At 43.0% G+C, this 12,161-nt stretch overlaps 2 protein-coding genes across 4 annotated transcripts; both read left to right on the top strand.

Annotated features, from left to right (window-relative positions):
- The first annotated feature begins 582 nt into the window (after positions 1-582).
- Positions 583-4,133, top strand: LOC120657562 (ABC transporter I family member 19-like). 2 transcript variants are annotated; one of them, XM_039935904.1, is made up of 6 exons: positions 583-851; positions 1,601-1,761; positions 2,091-2,142; positions 2,486-2,622; positions 3,289-3,375; positions 3,481-4,133. In XM_039935904.1, exons 1-6 carry the CDS (start codon positions 692-694, stop codon positions 3,769-3,771), a joined length of 888 nt encoding a protein of 295 aa, XP_039791838.1. In that variant the 5' UTR covers positions 583-691; the 3' UTR covers positions 3,772-4,133. The 2 variants fall into 2 exon arrangements, with proteins under 2 accessions (XP_039791838.1, XP_039791839.1); XM_039935905.1 differs by having other exon boundaries at positions 624-851; positions 1,569-1,761; positions 3,481-3,967.
- Positions 4,134-8,069: 3,936 nt separating this feature from the next.
- Positions 8,070-12,106, top strand: LOC120657560 (casein kinase I-like). Of its 2 annotated transcripts, none has more exons than XM_039935903.1 (14): positions 8,070-8,589; positions 8,694-8,734; positions 8,964-9,033; positions 9,150-9,298; positions 9,453-9,548; positions 9,939-10,009; positions 10,182-10,243; positions 10,317-10,380; positions 10,497-10,581; positions 10,667-10,793; positions 10,897-10,970; positions 11,051-11,111; positions 11,199-11,302; positions 11,437-12,106. In XM_039935903.1, the coding sequence occupies exons 1-14, from the start codon at positions 8,514-8,516 to the stop codon at positions 11,761-11,763; spliced, it is 1,407 nt and encodes a 468-aa protein (XP_039791837.1). In that variant the 5' UTR covers positions 8,070-8,513; the 3' UTR covers positions 11,764-12,106. The 2 variants fall into 2 exon arrangements, with proteins under 2 accessions (XP_039791837.1, XP_039791836.1); XM_039935902.1 differs by having other exon boundaries at positions 8,071-8,589; positions 11,202-11,302.
- Positions 12,107-12,161: the final 55 nt, after the last annotated feature.

Here is a 12,161-nt window from a genome sequence, read left to right as displayed (position 1 = left end):
TGAGCATCTCCGAGAGTTTTTCTAAATTTAAGTCTCTAAGTTATCATTTGGAGAGCCTTATGCATAAATATCGCTTTCTATATGTTTTTACTCTCCAACAGTTTTTCTATATCTTATGTATACTTTAGAAAGTCATTTTCATTATCTATCTTTAACTAGCTAGAAACGTGGAATGGGGAATGATCACATTTGGATAACCACTTAGAGAATTGTTGGAGGGCAGTTTTTCATCAAAATCTCTATTTCTAACAATGACAAGAGATATAGAAAGTCTCTTGTAGTTGTTCTTAGCCGCTGCATTCTAGTCCTTTTTTGTTCGATCTTTAAGTTTGAGATGTGGTCGGATACTGGCTTTGCCGTCTAGTTCATCAGAGTGAAAGAGAGGAGATGAGACGATCCATGTCAGATGGCACCCACTGCGCGAAGTGGGCCTAAAAGGGAACAATATTGGGCCCCCCTCTCTCATCTAATGAAACATCATTGGGCCTAAAGCTACTAAGTGGGCCTGGAGTATGTTGAACGCTCCACAGGTGTGGTGACGCGGCGAGCACAGAGCCAGAGAGCGATCCCACCAACTCCCAAAGCCTCCCTAAAAATGAAAAACGAGAAGGAGAGAGAAATCGATTAAGCGAGCGAGGGAGAGCCAGAGAGGGTTGTTGAGATCGCCAACCGGCGGCGAGGTGGAGGAGAGATGACCGGCGAAGGAAACGGAGACGAAGGGTGGAGGCGGAGCGGCATCGAGGTCAGCGCCCTGCAGTTCGGCTACGACGGGCAGCCGCCGCTCTTCGCGCGATTCAACCTCCGCGTCGCCCCTGGCTCCCGCTGCCTCCTCGTCGGCGCCAATGGATCAGGTATACCTCACCCTAATCCCTGCTCATGGTCTCATGGCAGCGATTTGGATTGATTGACCATCAAATGGTCAAGTAAAGAAATATGACAGGTATTTATGTAGGTTTAGGGGACGGGTCGGGTTATGTTTGCGACTTTGGATGTCCTGTTGTTACATAAAGTAGTTTCCGATGCCCCATATTTTTAATGGTACCCTGCGACAATTAGTGTGTGATTTGGTGGTTGTTTACCATGGGGATTGCCTGCCGAGCTTTTCAAACCCAATGTTCCCTTGTGAGGATATGGCGTTGTTTATAGTGTTATCCTTGAAATTATGGAATTACAGTCTTGTAGTGTAACCTTAAAGCAATGTTATGCTTGTGCCTTGGAAGCTGAATGAAGTGACAAATGCAATTTAGTACCAGCTACTCCTGTTTTTGTATGAACCACTTTGTGCTACTTTCCCATTGTTTTTAAATGTTGTGCATTGCAAACATGTGTATGCACCTTCTCCCTTTCTTTCTTATGGAGATCGGAAGGTGTGGTACAACTTTATATTGGGATTGCCATTACGGTCGCTAGAATTTCTTTCTTTTTTTTTTCCTAACAGGATGAATTCCTTATCGATTTGGGATAAATCTTATTCAACATGTCCAAATGATTCATAATGCTTCATGTAACATATTGTATTAAGATATGTTCTCAGTTTTGCTTAGTAAATTTTATATTTTTATGTACAGAAGCTTATGCACGTACTTGTGCCACTACTCAGGCAAGACTACACTCTTGAAGATTCTTGCCGGAAAGCATATGGTTGGAGGAAGGGATGTGGTCCGTGTTCTCAACGGTTCAGCTTTTCATGACACACAGTTGGTGTGCAATGGTGACCTTTCATACTTGGGGGGCTCGTGGAGCCGGACTATTGGTTCAGCTGTAAGTTCCCTCACTATTTACTTGCTTTAGAAATTATATACATTGTTCAATCTGGTTCCAATTCCATCATGACCAATATTTTTGTAAATACACTACTCGCAATGGGATTTTGCCACATAGATAATTTACCATTTAAAAGGTAAATCCTTAGAAGATTCCAGTTTACGTACTTCATCGATTAAAAGTTGGCATATGTAATTTCTGGTATCTGTGGAGTTTGGTAGTTGTGATTGCACAGTAATCCAAGCTCTGCAGTTCAAGTGCATGCTTCTTTTTTTCCTTTTTTTCGCACAATTTCTCTGTGTCTCACATGCTAACAACTTTCTCAGGGTGATGTTCCGCTGCAAGGTGACTTCTCTGCCGAGCACATGATTTTTGGAGGTATTCTATCACACTGTAATGCTCATGCTCATCATTTGAACATATACCATACTTGGTTCCTTATTGACAGAAGACATCATGTGTCTCACATACCTCCTTTGCCCTTTAACTGGAACCCCTGATTGCTTCAATCGTCTCTTCTTGATAGCTTCCTGCTGGCATGGTTTTTCGTTAAATGCTGCTTCCGCATTTGTTGTTTTGTTTTACCTAGTTTAATAATGCCTTAAGTTAGAAGATAGGCACTAAAATCAGCATTACTGCTAGAGGGGCAGCTTTTTGCGTTTCGTGCTGGTGAGAGTACATGTAAACATTTCTTTCATTATCTACCCTGAAATATGAGCAGTTGACGGGGTTGATCCTGTTAGGCGAGAGAAGCTGATTGATCTGCTAGACATTGATCTGCAATGGCGCATGCATAAAGTTTCAGATGGACAGCGCCGCAGGGTGCAAATCTGCATGGGTCTTCTTCATCCATATAAGGTGATGTTTTGATCCTAATTTTTTGTGGATTTTGTTTTTGGCCAGCGTGGTGCTTAATAAATGTTACTATTGGATGCCACCTTTATGTGGTAGGATTAGAACTATAATGCAGGAATTATTATTCCATGTGTAATACTGTGGCATAATTCTTTTTGGCCATCTCTGACAAAGTAGTACTAAGCTATGAATACTCGTGTGCACTGTGTGCTAAGTGGGCTGTGATAATAGCTGTGTTGTCCATGCCAAATAAAAAGAAAATAGATCTATTGTTTTGATCATTCCGAATTTCTGATAATTTTTCAATTAGCATATTATTTTGCTTGAGAAAGAATACTCACCACCATTATTCTGTATGGAACATCTTTGGTGAGTATACAGGAAGTTCTGCACTCTTATATGTATTCTTTTTCTGTATGGAAACATGATATGCTTTGTTATAGTACCTCCGGACGGAATTATTTAATGTTTCAGACCACCGAAATGGTCTGCAATCAGTAGCATTTGGCTGTCGGAAACGTCAAATAATCCTGACCAGAGGAAGTAATAAGGAGAACAATTCTCATGTTGGGTATTCCATATTATTTATGATCTTGTGCTCATTTGTTAACTTCCTGTTACTGTATACCCGAGTTTGTAATGGCATTAATACATCTGAAACCATTGTAGGTGCTTTTACTTGATGAAATCACCGTTGATCTGGATGTTGTGACCAGAATGGATCTCCTTGACTTCTTTAAGGAAGAGTGCGAACAGGTACAGATTTAACCTGTTATAGCTGTTTCTTTAATTAAAAAAAAACTGTTATTGCTTTATCTGTCAAAGCCTTTCTCATTGCTTATCATGAAATGTTCATCACAGAGAGAAGCCACCATCGTGTACGCCACCCATATATTCGATGGCCTAGAGACATGGGCTACCGACATTGCATATATCCAGGAAGGCGAACTGAGAAAAACAGCAAAATACTCGGACATCGAAGAGCTGAAGAATGCTAAAAACTTGCTGACCGTGGTTGAGTCATGGCTCCGATCAGAGACCAAACTCCCCAAGAAGGATCCTCCACCACGTTCAGAGACCCAGCCCAGGCGCTCCTCGCCGTTTGATAATTCTCCTTTCCGCTCATCTCGCCACATGGCATACTACCGTTGATGATTTGGCGTCTTCCCTTTTCTTTTTTTGAACAAACATATTTGTCATCTTATCTGCTTCGCTTCCTTGCATACGGCAATATATGTGTAGAATAAAGTTAGCTTGTTCCTGTGTCGACGAGGAGCCATAGGTGCTCACCACGTTCATCGCCGTTCTGCTTCTCACACTCTTATCTTACACCAGAAATTCAGTCCCAGTCGATGAGGCTTGATATATTCAGAAAAGTTTCCCCGTTTATCACGAGAAAGTAATGTGTAGCTGTACGACTGTATCCCCTGATGCAGCCACTTTGTATGTATATGCAGTACAAATGCAATCCATATACTGTACATGTCTGTCGGATGCATAAACTTTTCAACTAATCCTGGCATTGTTACTTGGTCAACTTTGCCTAACAGCCGCGCTAACCTACCACCGCCCCTCGACAGTCGACACCCTTTCTTTTGCCTGCGCCGCATGTGCTGCTCCGGGATGATCCCGCGTGAGTCCCGGGCTGCTCGCAACTTGGACGCGCTGGCAAGACTTTGTTTATCCCTGCTAATCTTATCTGTAATGCGTCCCGCATGATTCCACGGGAACACGTCAAAATGAGCAGCCGTTGTCTCTGCCGCTACGGCCGTACTGCCGTCCATGTCGATGATCCGAGGCCATCATCTGAATTCTGAGTCATGTGCAAGCTAACGTTTGACTTCCACTGGTGATCACCGGCCTGTCCAGTGATACGGCCGGAATCAGTGCTGTGATCTGCAGACAATTTGTAGTACTTGGGATGACCCTTGGGGAACATCTGTGGTAATCTCATGCATGTTTTTATTTGTTAAAAAAGATTTTGATTGATAACTGATTCTCTTCACTGTATCTTGGATTCTTGGTAAGCATTGACTTTGTATCCAGAATTGTAATGACGTTCATCAGTGTCGCTGACGGAATCGTGCTACATCGGCTCGGACCAGATCGAGACGACTCTGTCTATTGTCTACACAAGCAGCTACTTATTTGATTATTTCTCTTCCTAGTCCAAGTGTCACGAGGAAAACGCTTTTGTTCTGGCGTGTAAGTCTATGTCCAATGATGCCCTGTAAAGGGCCCTCCCCCGCACGTACGGGGAGCTTTGGGGGGAGGAAGCGGGTAATTCTATTCATCGCGCGCGCTAATAGGACGCAGCCTATCGCAGAAGCGAGATAGTACAGCGACGCAGGCTAAGCTCGGCCCACTAGGCCTACTTTTCTATTCGATTTGTTTGGCTTTTTTTTGAATCGGATTAGAACTCCGTTAAACCAAGTGCTCGGTGCAATCACCGGCAACCAGGTCGTGCAGGCTCCTTTTCTATTCGCCTCGTTTGGTTGCAAGAGCTAGGATTCTAGCGCGCCTCTTCTAGTCTCCGCATGAAAGACCAAATGAAGTCTATTTGCAAAAAAAATTTAGGAATAGGTGTAACTTTTCGCGACGAATCTAATGATGGTAATTAATCGATGATTTGCTACAGTGGTGCTACAGTAACCATCCTCTAATCGCGCGGTCAAAGGCCTCGTTAGATTCTTTATAGTCACTAGCACAGAGGTTTTGAAATTGGTTTTGTAAACTGACTTTGTTTGACACCGTAATTAGCAGTCAGTTTACTATTCCTAGCGCTAGGAAGCGTGCCAAACAAGGCCATTAGATCATTGTATAGAGTTTTCTATTTGTTCCGAAACATTTTGTCTTGTTTCTGGAACATTTTGTTTTGTTTTCTAAATTAGTATGTTATATTTTTATAGAACATTTTTATTTGTTTCAGAACAATTTTATTTATTTTGAAATATTTTATTATTTTTAATGTATATTGCACACTAATAATGATCCGTTTACTTTTCCGTTTCCTTATTATTACCTGGATCGTGCACTGACTTTTCTCCCTCGACATGGATCGAAGTACTAGAGGCAGGCCAGCTGCCTTTGCGACGTCACGGCAGCCAATCGCGCGCGTTATGTATAGACGTCCCCGGAGGAAGCCCTCCAACGGCTCCCCCACGGCCCCTCTTATATTTCAACTCCCCCTATATCTCTAATCACACCGTTTCTTTGCGATATTAATCCCGTTTGAGCCCCGTAACACGATAATAATGCGTATTATGACAGTATAAATAATATATGTTTTTTTAAATTCAAAAACGTTAAATAAATAGTTAGTTAATGAGTGATAGTATATAGGGGGAATAGATATGGGGGGAATGGTTGGAGAGAAGGAGTTATAGGGGGATGAATTTTTTTAGAGGGAGATAGTAAAATATAGTAAATAGTACGTTTGGGGGGAGTTTGATGGGGGAATGGTTGGAGAAAACCTAAGCTGTAAATAATACGGAGTAAAAGCATTGCAGAGAGGGGCAGGAACGAGGAGAAGGGGTTTTGCGTGGAAGCTACCACCGTTGCCGTGCGCCGCCGCGGTTCCCGTGCAGACTACCTGTCGGTCACCGGGCACGCCACGGCCACGTCCCGTCAACGGTCAGCCCTCCTGTCCCGTCCCCTCCCCAGCGGTGCCGTGACCTGCGACGTCTGTGGCCGAGCCCACGACGACCCTAGCCCATCGGCTTGGACGGCCCAGGCATGTGGCGCGGCCGTGCCCGGGAACAGCGCACCAACCGGGGCTCGGTGACCGTACGCGCACTCGATACCAACCGTCGGATGGTTCCGATCGACGGCTGGGATGGCTCCAGCCGCTCAGATATTCCAGCTGGTGGTGTTGCAGTGCCTTTCGTTTTCTGAAAAAGAAAACGGCCACGTCATTTCATCTTGTTTCTTTATAATCTGCTGGGGCTGATTGCCTCGCTGTAGCCGGGGCCCAATGGTACACGAAATGGAGAAAATATCCGTGCACAAATGGTACTGGAAGGTACCCTTTTTCTTCATGCAGAAAGAGGAAATATGTTGAGCATCTCTACTTGCTACAAACAGCTTTTGTCGCTCAATTTACACAACAAAAATGAGTGAAGGAAAGAGGTTATTCGTATTGTAAATTTGAAATTTAAAAAACGCATCTAACAAGATCGTACCATTTTTTTTTTGTTTTTGGAAAAGAAAGAAAGTGCATGATAAAATTCTTATGGGGACGATGCATGCAAAGGTGCAAGTCTTGCTCAACCAAGCCTCGATTCCCTCCTTGGTAAAGGTACAGAGGATTGGACACGAGTGGTGGGCGACACATTTTGAAAAGTAGACGAAGGCACGAGATGGACAGCATTTTCGTTGTCTTATGGGAAATGGAAATATGCCCGCTGTAGGTTTGACCGATTTAAGTTTGTTCAACAACACATACCTGATACCTCAACTTTTTATAAGAACAATTTCTCTACTAAGATAGTACAGTATTATGATAGGCGTCATGCATGCTTCAACCGGGAGAGAAAAGTTGGTTTAGGGGTGGCGGAGTTACCATTTCTATGGAGATTTTTTTGATGGCACGGTCAATAGTTTCATGATCACAAAATCTAGATTCTGAGACAAGCTTTGAGGTTGAGTTCAAAAAGTAGTTTTCTTCATGTTTTCACTTGCTAATTTGGTGGAAATCAACATTTTTTTTGTGGTGGATGAGTTGACCTTACCTATTCGGAAGTAACATTCTACACAAGCTTAATGACTGCTCTAGTAAGTGCGGGAGCATATTTTCATGTATTTACAAAGTTTAGAAGAAACTAAGAAGAAAATTTGTTTCTCAAAAGTTTAATTTGCAAAAGCGTAGCTAATTTTATTTTTTCTCTAGATTCAGTCTTGAAGCAACACAATGGTGAACCGAAATTGTTTCTTTCCAATGCTTTACTGAGGAGTTAGCGGCACGAAAGAAAGAAAGAAAATGCCGGTCTCAATGAGTGCGAGCACAACCAAAAAAAAAAGAGGAAACAATAAAGCGCCGGAAAAATAAAAGAGCAACAAGTTTTTCAAAAAAATAAAATAAAAGAGCAACAGAACAAGCGAAAGATGGGCGCACCTGTCCAATTGCTCGCGCGAACCTGCTCCCTTTTAATCAGTTTCTTTAACCGGCTGGTGTCTATTTACTACTCCCTCCTTCCCCGTTTATAAGGCATGGTGGAACATGACACGGTCTTCTAAACAACACTTTGACCATTTATTTATCATATATTATATCACTTTTGATTATAAACTTATAATCATTGTAAAATATATTTGATTATGAATCCAATCATATGAAATTTGCATTATAAAAATAAAAATTTAATAGTCAAATTATTGGTCAAAGATGACAAGGTTAGAATCTTGATATACGTGTATGTCTTATAAACAGGGAAGGAGGGAGTAATCATCATCCCCTCCCCCGTCTTTTCCCTTGCAGGTCTCCTCATCTTCCTCCGTCTTCGTTTTCTTCTCCTCCCTTCCCCTATCCGCCGCTTCCCCTTCCCCCTTTTCTCTCACCGCCCCCAGCCCCGTCTCCCAGCGAATTCGCCGCGAGGACCAGGAATTTCGTTTGGAGAAAGGAGCCATTTTTTGTATCCGTTTCTCCGGATCCGCGACCCGCTGTTGATTTGTTCGCCCGTTCCATTCGGCTCGATTTAGATTCGTTCATATTCGTTCTTGCTCGTTCGATTGGGGCTAGCCGCCGCCCGGATTTCTCGCTGCGCTGTGTGGATCTGGTCTCTCTGAGCCCCCGCCGCCCTGAATCCCGATCCGATTCGGCTCCGCCCGCCTCGGCGCGTTCGGATCTCGTCGGACTAGAGGGGAATAGAGGCTTTCTCGATTCGTCTCGGGACGAGATGGATCATGTGGTCGGGGGCAAGTTCAAGCTGGGCAAGAAGATCGGGAGTGGATCGTTCGGGGAGCTCTTCCTCGGTGAGTTCTCTGCCTATCCCTTCTTTACATATCCCCCCCCCCCCCCCCATTTCGTTGGGTCTTTAGGAGAAAGATGCTAACTTTGCTTCTGTTCTTGCTTGCAGCTGTGAATGTGCAGACTGGAGAGGAGGTCGCTGTCAAGCTGGTATTGGATTCTCTCTGATTTGGATGCAGTTTTTTTGGTTTTAACGTAGTTTGATAAAATTTGCTATACTGGGGCACTGGGCTAGTTGATGATAAGATCACACGATGCAAAATGAATGTAGAGAAATGAAATGTCTGTCAATTGATGATCCATTAGTACTATTTGTCAATACTGGTAGCTATTTCGGTTGGTGGAAACATTTTCCATTGTTGCTGCTTTTATTTGACAGGAAAATGTGAAGACAAAGCACCCACAGCTTCATTATGAGTCGAAGCTCTACATGCTTCTCCAAGGAGGAAGTAAGTTAATGTTATACAGCCCATACATCCAGTTAGAATTATTGAAATGGTACTTTGTGATTAGGTGCTAGCACCGGGATGCGATGGGTTGACCTTTTTGTTCCCCTTTGTTACAGCTGGCATTCCACACTTGAAGTGGTTTGGTGTTGAGGGGGAGTATAATGTCATGGTGATCGATCTTCTTGGGCCTAGCCTTGAGGACTTATTCAACTACTGTAGCAGAAAGTTCTCGCTGAAGACTGTGCTCATGCTTGCAGATCAAATGGTGACTGCAGAATCCCTTTGTTTTCAAATATTGTTCCAGTTCATCTCTGAGCTTTATCGCAGTTTGTTGTCAACTTGTAACATGATAACGTGATTGTTCTCTCCTTACTCTGTGAATTTTGCTGGTGTTAACACATTCCTTACTCATGTTTCAGATTAATCGTGTTGAGTACATGCATCAGAAGGGTTTTCTTCACCGTGATATAAAGCCTGATAATTTCCTTATGGGGCTTGGTAGGAAAGCCAATCAGGTTCGATCCTATATATGCGCTTAACTCTTGCTGTTCAAGTCAAAATGTAAAGCATATATTTTTATATGCATTTTGCCTCTCGAATCCATCACGTGTGCTGTACTTGTGGGGTCTGGTCTTCCTGATTGCGGTGCTTCAATGCCATTAGTTCTTCATAATATGGTTATCTTTTTCCTAAAAAAGCTCAAAATATGGCGAAACATGGGTGTAGTTAACTAGTGCATTATGTCATTTGCTTTGTTGCAATGTACTATGGATTCATTATCCTTTTATTTTGTTATAGTCTCTTAGTTGTATAGCTGGCAATATATTCTATTCAAAGGAACACTTCTTTATAGAATAAAGATCTCTTGGTCCAATTATTCTTTAACGTGCAGTTTTTTTTGGCAGGTGTATATAATAGACTATGGGCTTGCAAAGAAATATAGGGATCTTCAGACTCACAAGCACATCCCCTACAGGTTCGCGAACTCTACTCATCTGAATAGCTGAATTCATTTTGCAAATAACTGTATACGGGTATGCTTTTATTTTCCAGCAAAAAGTGCTTGAAGTTACGTTCTCAATGACAATGAAGCCAGTACTGTTCTTGCTGTAGTTTTATGATGACATGATGCTCATTTCAATATGCAGAGAGAACAAGAACCTCACTGGAACTGCACGATATGCAAGTGTCAATACGCACCTTGGCGTTGGTGAGTTTCTGACATCGTTTGGCTGATTACTCAAGTAGGATTTTGCCTAACCTTAGATTTTACTTGTATGCAGAGCAAAGCAGGAGAGATGATTTAGAATCTCTCGGTTATGTCCTTATGTACTTCCTTAGGGGCAGGTTAGTTAGTGCCATCCAACTTTTTATCTGGCTGCTGGTTCTACCTTGCAAGTTTCTGTAAATAATTAGCATATTAATACTCTTAGCACATCATTGATCTTTTGCCCTTTGAACAGCCTACCATGGCAGGGGCTGAAAGCAGGAACCAAGAAACAGAAATATGACAAAATCAGTGAGAAAAAGATGCTTACTCCTGTGGAGGTAGCTTATAGATTAATCTTTGCTGATTCTTTATTTATGTGAACTAGAATAAACATACATTCTTATATTGTTCGATATGGATTAGGTACTCTGCAAATCATACCCAACAGAGTTTATTTCCTACTTTCACTACTGTCGTTCATTGCGGTTTGAAGACAAGCCTGATTATTCTTACCTGAAAAGACTATTCCGCGATCTCTTCATTCGGGAAGGTATGATTTTTGGAACAATAGTTTCCCCTGTGATCTTGTTCCTTTGGTCATTTTCTATTGAGGGCGTCTGTAACTCCTGTTTCTATTGTTCTTACTAATGCAGGATACCAGTTTGATTATGTGTTTGACTGGACCATTTTGAAATATCCCCAGATAGGTTCCAACCCACGGATGAGGGTATGTAATTGTCTTGTGTTTCTGTTTGATACACACTGTATAGTTCATGGGGCTTATTCCATCCGTTTGCCATTGTCCAGGCAAGTGAAAGAACTAGTGGAGCCGCTGGACCTTCTATGGATAAGATTGAGAAGACCCCAGGTTTGTGCATTCTTCTGCTTTTGAGAGTTGTGCAACAGCTATGATACAGACTACACACATGTTTGAACATATAAACACCCTTTTTAGCAGGCGAAGCGTCCGGTAGGAGGAATCCAACTGGCTCTATAAATCAGAGTGACAATTATGCGCAGCGACCACGTGAGACCGTATCTATGTCATTAAAGGAAATCGTAAGTAAAACTGGCCTTCGCCTCATGCATGCTCTATGAACTTAGGAACTGTGCTGTTTGTGGTGTTTTTATTTTCTCCCCATGAAGTCCTTGCATGTCATGAACCTTAACCATGCATAGCCCTATTTTCTCAGATGCATAGCACAGACCGGTCTGGGGAAAGGACTGTGGAGAGACCTCGTACATCCTCTCGTACAGGCAGCGCATCAAGGAGAGCTATCGCATCAAGCAGCAGGCCAGGCTCATCTGTGGAACCAAGCGAGCAGCAGTATAACCGGACAAGCAGGTTGTTCTCTAGCAACAGTGGCAGTCGTCCATCAAGCACCCAGAGAGTGAACCCATCGCCAGGCGAGTCAAGGGCCACCTCCCTTTCACGGGCAGCAGTTGCGAGAGGCTCCCGTGATGAGCCGCTCCACCGCAGCCTGGAGCTTCTGTCCCTGGGTGGCGGTAAAAGGAAATGATGGGGAGAAGAAAACAGAAAACTCTGTAAATGACAGGATTTCACCTCCTATTTGGCAACAGTTCCCCTGGGGCATCCCATAATTTCGTAGTGCCCCGGCCTGTTGTATCATTGCTTCATAGATAGCAATAATTTGTTGTTAATGTGTGTGTTGCTGTTGCGTTAGGGCCAAGTCCTAGCCTTGTGATGATTAATTTAGGGGTGGTCAAGATTCACATATTTATGTTTCTTCACCCTTTTGCTGGACTTGGCGACATTTCCTCCCGAGACAAGTTCTCGTGCATTTCTTGTTGAACTCTCTGGATTTTCTCATATTCAACAGAAGTTGATAAAAGGGTCTTCCTCTAAAAACTGCTCTCTTTGTTACATGTTGCAGTGCCATGACGTATCGGTAAGTCC

The sequence above is a fragment of the Panicum virgatum genome, chromosome 1N (assembly GCF_016808335.1).
Source record: "Panicum virgatum strain AP13 chromosome 1N, P.virgatum_v5, whole genome shotgun sequence".
NCBI lineage: Eukaryota > Viridiplantae > Streptophyta > Magnoliopsida > Poales > Poaceae > Panicum > Panicum virgatum.
Note: the sequence above shows the minus strand (reverse complement) of the source record. Positions and strands in the feature narration are given on the sequence as shown.

Excerpts from the sequence above, each read along its gene's own strand:
- LOC120657560 (XM_039935903.1), top strand. The coding sequence starts at position 8,514 with ATGGATCATGTGGTCGGGGGCAAGTTCAAGCTGGGCAAGAAGATCGGG. Across the intron at positions 8,735-8,963 it reads AGGAGGTCGCTGTCAAGCTG|GAAAATGTGAAGACAAAGCA; the intron begins GTATTGGATTCT and ends TTTATTTGACAG. Across the intron at positions 10,010-10,181 it reads CACAAGCACATCCCCTACAG|AGAGAACAAGAACCTCACTG; the intron begins GTTCGCGAACTC and ends TTCAATATGCAG.
- LOC120657562 (XM_039935904.1), top strand. The coding sequence starts at position 692 with ATGACCGGCGAAGGAAACGGAGACGAAGGGTGGAGGCGGAGCGGCATC. Across the intron at positions 2,623-3,288 it reads GTCTTCTTCATCCATATAAG|GTGCTTTTACTTGATGAAAT; the intron begins GTGATGTTTTGA and ends AAACCATTGTAG. Across the intron at positions 3,376-3,480 it reads TTAAGGAAGAGTGCGAACAG|AGAGAAGCCACCATCGTGTA; the intron begins GTACAGATTTAA and ends TGTTCATCACAG.